At 42.5% G+C, this 8,572-nt stretch overlaps 1 protein-coding gene across 6 annotated transcripts in view; it reads left to right on the top strand.

Annotated features, from left to right (window-relative positions):
* Positions 1 to 267: 267 nt before the first annotated feature.
* rxfp2b (relaxin family peptide receptor 2b) overlaps positions 268 to 8,572 on the top strand; it is a 42,350-nt gene continuing 34,045 nt past the window's right edge. For 2 of the 6 annotated variants that reach the window (XM_035385904.1, XM_035385910.1), the window contains exon 1: positions 269 to 855. In XM_035385904.1, coding sequence (XP_035241795.1) covers positions 687 to 855 — 169 coding nt within the window. In that variant the 5' untranslated portion in view covers positions 269 to 686. Of the gene's footprint in view, positions 856 to 961; positions 1,338 to 6,484; positions 6,732 to 8,572 lie in introns of those variants that run through there. The other 4 variants (XM_035385906.1, XM_035385907.1, XM_035385909.1 and 1 more) reach the window with 4 other exon arrangements.

Genomic DNA, 8,572 nt, shown 5'->3' with positions numbered 1-8,572 from the left:
TGTAGCCATTTACAGAGTACGTGGATAACATGAACAAGTGCCTATGAAGAAACATGCTATCTACGCTTTAGAAAAGCGTAAATGAACCCGCTACTTACAAGCTGGAATTAAACCGTTCTTTGTCTGTAATTTACAGACAACGGCAATAGTAAAAAAATAAATTAAAAAAAATGTTACAACAGACAACTCAAATTGGGGGAGCGGCTGATGTGTCAAGGTTTTTAGTACGCTAGATGAGGCAGGTCCCCATGCCACCCCGTGGCCACTCCCCAGTTAAGTTATACCGAATAACAAGACATTGACCCTAAACATTTGCAATTCATTGTATGAAAACTTTAGTACACTGTTACCATGCCATGCATTATACAGTTGATAATTATTAGATGCTGAACGACGCACTAAGAATACAACGACCTCTAGCTTGGCGAGCTGGTTGCAATAGCCTACTGGCTGCGTTTGGAACACAAGTCGAAGCCCCCAAGATCGACCGTCAAGCCGTGTCGTTTATTGAAGCCTGACTGATTAGCTAGCTTGAGAATTATATAGTGCTTTACAGTAGGCAACTGGCGTCGTTACTCGTTACTCTGTCAGCAGGGCAAATCCGAAAGAAATTTGTTTTTCCTTCTATAGTTTGTTTTTGGTTTGATACCCGTTTTTATTTCCCGGATGGTATTGGGTGTACCTGCATGGTGGGCTTGCGGGAAATTCTGAACTCTGTCTCTTTGGGAGAGGGACCTGGACGCCCGAACAAAAAAACAGACATGGAATCAGTCAAATTTGGACTCTCTTTCCGCTGTTATTTGGATACCCCGCTAACAATACTTCCCATTTACCTGGCATTGTCAACAGTCAAAGGTAAGACTTGAACTTCATGTAAACACGCTTATCTCGTTGGCGCGTGGAAGTTTTTAACCTCCGGTTGCACTCAGTCATTTTGCTTTTTCGCGGTCTACTTTGTAATGAACCTGACATGAAGAATACATTTTAGACCATTTGTTAATCACAACCGAGTTGTTTACCAGGCAGCATTATTATGGGGACAACGATTTAGTCTCTGTTAGCCTGATTTTAAGTTGCGAAGTCTTCAATATGGTAGGCTACTCGTTCTGGTTAAAAAAAAAAAGAACATCTTATTACAACTTTTTCAATGGCATAGGTCAGTTATTTCGGGATTATTTTAATCTGACTGCTAGTGGTTTGTGTAAAACTGATTCTTATTATGGCAAACAAGACAACTTATTCTACATGTCAGAGTGATGTAGGCTACTTTTAAGAAATGCAATGTCAGCGTGACGTTTATAGTCTACCGCGGCTGAAATTTTAAGGATAATGTCAAGGTAAGAAATTGGATGTGTTGTATTGATTATTAGCCTACTTTACTGGCGAACGCCTATTGCAAAGCTTTAAACCGCTTCAATTTGACACACGGTGGATGACCAGGTAGCCTGCATGCAAATACTGTAACCGGCGCGTGGGAGCACAAAGCGCTGTGGGTGTAGAAGCGTCATCTAATTTGCCCTAATAGGCTACTATAGCAATTGTGTTAAATGACAGTGTAACGACTTCTCCTACGAAAGAGTAGCCGAACAAATAGCTAATAAATGTTCAAATACGACTAAAATGCGTCTGTTTTCATGTGTGCACTGGAAAATGGCATCATTCTAATGGCATCATTCGTATTATAGCGATAGCTTCGGTCAGTGTAAATGTGCCCCACTGTATAAAAAATTAACATAAAACACAAACTGTATTAAAAACTGTTGTCCGTTTAGCCCCCACCACCCAATTACGCCTCTTTTGTGGTGTTGTCTCTCTTGCGAAATTCAGTTCAACCTGTTGCTTCAAATAAGAACGTCGTCAGTTAAGAAGTTTAAGCATTACATAGTGCTCAACTGTTCTCTCTGTTATCTCACACAGATTATGTTTTACGCACAATCCATTTATACAGCAGAGTATTCACCGAAGCGATTCGGGTTAATCCCCTCGCTAAAGAGTACCACTGGGAATCCAAACTACAACTTTTGAGCTTCAAGCCATGTTCATAAGCTTCGAGGTTCACCGCCGCCACTTGTAACCCAGTAGTTCACTGATAGGTGGATAGGTGGTGTCATGGCAATTCACTAAGGATATTTAACTTGAAGTCGTGTTTTTAAATACCTGCGACAGAAGGCATGTTTGTTATTTTACCCATGTAAAATAAACTTCGTATCATAAAGTCAGAGGGATCTGAGTGTGCATTTACATTATGTCAGTGTGGTGGTCGGTGCAACAGTAGCCTACCATGCAGCTTTTTGAGCATGGTGAGTGTATTTTGTTTGAATAATCAGGTAATTTACCCTGAACATCCCCACCTTCTCACAGATTCATCTCTACTCACATTTGTCACATTTACATGTGACTGTTGAAGTGTGTGTGTGTGTGAGGGAGAAGAGAGCGAATGAGAGCGAGAGTCAGTTTGTTAAATGACAGATAGTAGGCTACCTGAAAAGTTGGATGGAATTAAATGTTTCAGTTTTTGGTGCGAGTGACCAGTAGCGATCACTTTCTAACCTCTTATCTGAAAATGTGAGCTCACAAGTCGTTTATCTTGTCTGTTGCTTTGTCAGTGGCTGCATTCAGGACCTGTGTCAGTGTTTCATTATGGACTGTGGGGAGAAGTATTTTCATTGCAAGGCATAAAGACCTCTTTGGAAAGTCTGTGCAAAAAAAAAAGTTGACAGAAAGCAGCATATGGGTGCCAGAGTCTTGGTGTAGTTTAGGCAGTTGATGCAGTTTGCTGTTGTTCTGTGATTTTACATTATTTCTTATTTTATTTTAACTTTGTTTTATTGTTGCCTTCTATAAAAGCACTTTGAGATCATCTCTGTATGATGAAAAGCGCTATATAAATAAAATGTATTATTATTATTATTATAGAGGACCTATCGGATATAATGTGAAAAATGTGTGATATGTTGTGTCCGTGAATGTGTGGTGTGTGAATTATATCTTATTCTTTCTTTTTTTAAAAATAAGTAGGAAAGGGATGTGCTTAAGATGGGGTATGATCAGTACAGGTTAGAAACTACAGTATAACTAATGCAGCTACATGTCCTTTCCTTTCCCGTTTATACTCCCATTTCAGCATTTTGTTAGCTTGTGGCAAATGTGCTTTTTTTTTTAGCAGACCCCAAGATAAATAAGAGCTCCCTTTTATTTTTCGTGGATTGTTGTGCGCTGAACTTTGACAGATGACCGTTCCTCTTGAGCAGCGGGAGAAACACCGGGAGGGGACCCAAGCTGCCCCCTGTCTGTAATAAGACTCTATTGATTCCCGTCTGCACTCCCCAAGATTTCACCCTTTTGTCAAGAGCAGTGTGCCTGCACCCTAATGAAAAAGCCCTTTTCTGGGTCTCACATGAGCTGTGGAATAAGGCCATGCTGTGAGAAAGGCTGGGGATGTTTGCCCTCATTTTGGATATTGGCTGTGCTGTGAAAAAGGATGGGGATATTTGCCTTTATTTTGGATATAGGCTGTGCTGTGAAAAAGGATGGGGATATTTACCTCCATTTTGGATATTGGCTGGGCTGAGAAAGGATGGTGATATTTACCTCCATTTTGGATATTGGCTGTGCTGTGAGAAAGGATGGGGGATATTTGCCTTCATTTTGGATATTGGCTGTACTGTGAAAAAGGATGGGGATATTTGGCTCCATTTTGGATATTGGCTGTGCTGTGAGGAAGGATGGGGGATAATTGGGCTCCATTTTGGATATTGGCCCGTGCTGAGAAAGGAGGGTGTTATTTGGCTGGGCGATGAACACTGTGAATAAGAAACATGTTTTTTTTTTTATTTGTAGCGAGTGGCTCGGAGCTTAATGAATGAGTGGGTGTGCCAGCATTGTGGGGGAGGGGGGGGGGGGGGGCGGAGAGATGTAATGCTCCCACCGAAACGCGTAATTTTTTTTAAAGGGAACACCGTGGCCCGTGATTGTCATCATGAAATCAAATAATAACAAAACAAAAACCGTTGTGTTCTTCAACAGAAGCAATGCTAATCACAGCTGGCTAGTAAGCCAACCATAGCAGAATGGTTGAGTGTGTGTTTTTTTGGATCAGTCACAAGCTCACAAACCGTTTGACCTTGGGGGGGGGGGGGTGGGTAGGGGTAGGGGGTGCCAGTGTTCCACAATTTTTTGTTCTTTAGGTTTTCTACATTGTGCTAACTGTATTCAGCTCCCACAATTACAGTCAAGCTAAATGAGATTGCATTATCCCTGTTCTCAGAAATCTCACTGATTGTCTGTGGTTTGGGAGCAGGAAAGGATAAACGATGAATTCCTTGCCACATTGTCAGTCTCCAGCTCCAAGGTCACAGTTTCACAGTGAGGCCAGCCAGGATAGGTCTACAGGCTGTGCTCAGTCTCTACCCCCAACAGTCATAGTTCCACTGTAGCCAGGATAGGTCTACAGGCTGTGCTCAGTCTCTACCCCCAACAGTCATAGTTCCACTGAAGCCAGGTAAGGTCCACAGGCTGTGCTCAGTGTTTACCCCCAACAGTCATAGTTCCACTGTAGCCAGGTAAGGTCCACAGGTGCTCAGTGTTTACCCCCAACAGTCATAGTTCCACTGTAGCCAGGTAAGGTCCACAGGTGCTCAGTGTCTACCCCCAACAGTCAAAGTTCCACAGTAGCCAGGTAAGGTCCACAGGCTGTGCTCAGTGTCTACCCCCAACAGTCACAGTTCTGCAGTGGCCAGGTAAGGTCCACAGGCTGTGCTCAGTGTCTACCCGCAACAGTCACAGTTCTGCAGTGGCCAGGTAAGGTCCACAGGCTGTGCTCAGTGTCTACCCGCAACAGTCACAGTTCTGCAGTGGCCAGGTAAATCCACATGCCAGACATCCTCACTGCTTCTCCCCTTGCTTGCCCGCTGCCTTGGAGGTGCCAGCGGCACTCTGTGTGTCCCTCCCATGCTATTGATCGATGCAATTTAATTAAGGACGAGACTGAAGGATGATGCTGCATTCTACGTTCATAACTGAAATAGTCTTTCAGTGCTCTTCATGGAATTCGCTAATCACCCTGATTAGCACCTCATCCCTAACGAGATGCGTTATTTTTCATGACATTGCAATGGTAGGCAGTCGGTTGATAAGCCTGTGCAGGGTAAAAAAAAAATGAATCCTGTCCTTACTCATCATTGCTGGCAATTTGAAACACCTCAACACCTTTCAGCTGGATATTAATGAATACGTATAACTTCCCACTCTTGCATTCCTTATAAAACCTTTAAGCTTTTTATGTCTTTATTTTTCAGTGAAGTGCCAACATTATTTATAAATATAATTTGTGTTCAACTCTGAAACTACTGGAGCTGTCTTGTCTTGTCGCTGGCAAAAATATTTAATTCACCTCTGCTAAAAGTGCGAAAATATATTTCAGTGATTTTTTCTTTTTCAAACAGCCCCCAAATGTCCTTCTGCCAGTGGAAACTAAGCTGGCTGAACTCAAACACACTGATGTTTAACTCGCTGAAGGACAGTGTAGACCTGCACTTGGACCAGAGGAGTGTATGGAAACTCCCTAATGAGAGTCATCTGGGATTTTATGTAATGCTTTTGAAGCACACCCAAGGACCAAGGACAACATATGATTATGTGAAGTAATGGCCATAGCGCAAAGATGGTAAACATCCTGAAATCTAGTGTGTGTGTGTGTGTGTGTGAGAGAGAGAGAGAGAGAGACTTTTTGCATTAGCCGGCACACAGAACAACACCTGTGTTGATTAACAGTTTTCTCTGCAGCGACACTATGCCACCGCGAGGCAGTCTCCTTATGCACAATGATTTATTAATTTTCTCCCATATGAGCAGGACGTCATAAATCAAAGTCCCACCCCCCACCCCACCCCCCCCCACCCCCCTGCAGCTTGGATACACTACATTACCATAGTTATTGCCTTGATTTCACAATGCAAAATCTGTTCTGCCATTTTGAGAATTAATAGGCAGTTGAGTTGCTCTTGTTTGTTTTGTTTTTTTTTGTTCGGTGTAGATTCTGTTGTACCCATCTGTGTGGAAGACTCCTCTTCCCTAATTTTGCTCTGTTTTATTCTGAGACAGCGAATAAATAGCTTGGTTGCGCAGTTCATTTTTCTCTTCTAACGTGCAACAAAAGCAGTTAGTTGATACCGAGTCAGCAAAAATAACTTCACAGCGAACCTCACTGCATTTATGAACTTCGAACACGTGCCGTATAGAAACAGTCGGGAGATTTGTCTGCAAAAATGTCCAAATGTTTGTGACAGGGAGGAAAATTCCAACCAAACTTCATCAAATATTAACGTCCACCGCTATCCTTGGCTTACTGAGTAATCATGGTATGAGACTGATATTTGTAAGGTTGTGGACATAGCAGGAGCATTTTTTGCCCCCTTTTGGACAATCATTAATTTCAGGCATTCATATAAAAAACACAGATTCTTGATGTGGTGATGCGGGAAAAAGATCAGTGCACCAATGGCTAGTGCTTTAGCTGGGTGCAGAAACGCCTCTGGTTCAGCCTTACAGGCCAGATTTCGGTCATAGTGTACCCACCTCCTCACTCTGCTTCAGCAGTGCCTCAGGCTGATCAGAGACCTGCAGCTGACCGAATTCCTCCCTCCCTGGATGAGACATCAACCCTGCGGAGCTGCTGGCCATGGTCGGCACTGGCTCGGTCCACGATTCACCATCAAATTCAACCGCGCGAGGTTGGGATGATTCCCTCTTCTGTCAAGCAGTATGCGAGTCTGTTTTTACTTCTATGTGGTATTTTTCCATTTTTCTCTGCCTTAGTTAATACCTTGTCACTGCAGTCGTGCACGTTGAGCGTGTTTTTGAGTCACTGTATATTATTCAGGAGGACTTTTAATGTGTCCCTTTAACACATCATCTGCTGTGTCTTCCCTGAGGGCCGTTTGTAGGTCTTCGCTGAGGCTTACCGGTCAGCGTTCTGTTGCATTGTGGGTTATTATTGGGTGTTCTCTGGGATAGCAGCCAGCCGGACTCAGCAGCATCCTTTATCCCAGGGCTGTGGTGCTGGGATTAAGGGTCGCTCAGATGGATGTCTTAGCCACCCCCCCCCGCTCCCCCACACACACACACGCACACCCACACACACACACACGCACACACACACACACAAAGCCGTAAATCCAGGGCTGGTGATTGTCTGTGATTGATTACAGGATGTGTTAGCGGCGATGATCCTCTCCTGAATCCGCTCTGATCAGGGAAAACAAAATAAGCAGTGAAGTGGAATGTTTTTTTTTTTTTTTTGGACACCATCTTCACTTTCGAGGGCGAATAACCAATTTTAGGTCAAATGCTGCAAGTAATTCTCACTCTTATATCCAAACAACAGACATAATGGTGATAATAGCCCGGTCAAAGTGGTGCTAGAGATCTGTTTGAACTTGGCTCAAATCGTGTGTCATTTTAAACAAGAGTCTGGTAGTTTGCCCCTGCCACTTCAGCTGTTTCTTTAGAATAGTAGAATAGTACCCAGATGTTTATCGTCAGTATTTAAGCTTGTGAATGATACTGAGGTGCTGTGGTGCTACTTGACTATGCTACCGAAGTGCATAGAAAAATGGGAGCGGTTCCTTAGATAAAAGTTCCAGCCGTACTTGTGTGTACTTGTGAATGCTGATTGCCTTTCTGTACCGCTTCTGTCTGGATTTGCTACTACACGCGGAATCCTAAAATCATCATCATGTGATACACTTCCTGCATTTTGATTGGTTTGGTTACGTCCTCACTGTTGACCAATGATTGAACATTGAACATCTTGAATTATACTTAGGCTTGTGTTTTAGTTAAATTTTTGTGATATGTTTGGTTTTTTTTGTCGTCATTTTTATGCTCTTTTTCCTCCCCAAACTGTGTATAACACTGCTCCACATTTTTTGTAGTACACGCTGTGTGAGTTATTTTGTTAATGATGGCATATAAATTCATTTGACTGCTTGATTCACCGAAAATGAATGACTCACAGGTTGCATCTAAATCATTAGAACAATGCCGGGCTTCGAAAACTGCAGATAAATAACTCAGTTAAAATAAAGGGATGGAACGAGTGATTATGTTCAATGACTCAGCTTTCACTTTGAATTTATGTCAGTTATGTTTTTTCAGTGATTTCCATGCCCTGCTGACGGCTATATGTGATTATATTACTAATGACTGCATGTCTCCAGTTTTCCACAGTTTTCCCCCAGAGTTTTGCTTTGCTTTCTGTGTGGCCAATGAAATAAGATGATAGTGTCAGTGTTTTCTCAAGGACATGATTTTCTTTTGCCGTCTTTCTTATTTTGGCAGTTGTGGGTCATTTCCTTCCCAGCCCAAGAGTATAAACTGGATTCAAAAGTTTGATTAGATTGTATTTACTGTAAGCACATAGAACTGCTCTAAGAACACTTGAATACTTGCCTGGACATTTCAACCACTTGTATTATTTTATATGCACTTGCGTCTGTAGCTGCATGCATCAAAAGATAATATCCTCATGCATCTGTAGCTGTTTGCTTTAAAAAACCTTTCTTGAGATCAT

Source organism: Anguilla anguilla, chromosome 12, assembly GCF_013347855.1.
Source record: "Anguilla anguilla isolate fAngAng1 chromosome 12, fAngAng1.pri, whole genome shotgun sequence".
Classification (NCBI taxonomy): domain Eukaryota; kingdom Metazoa; phylum Chordata; class Actinopteri; order Anguilliformes; family Anguillidae; genus Anguilla; species Anguilla anguilla.
The sequence above is the reverse complement of the archived record's forward strand: the minus strand, read 5'-3'. Positions and strand labels throughout refer to the sequence as shown.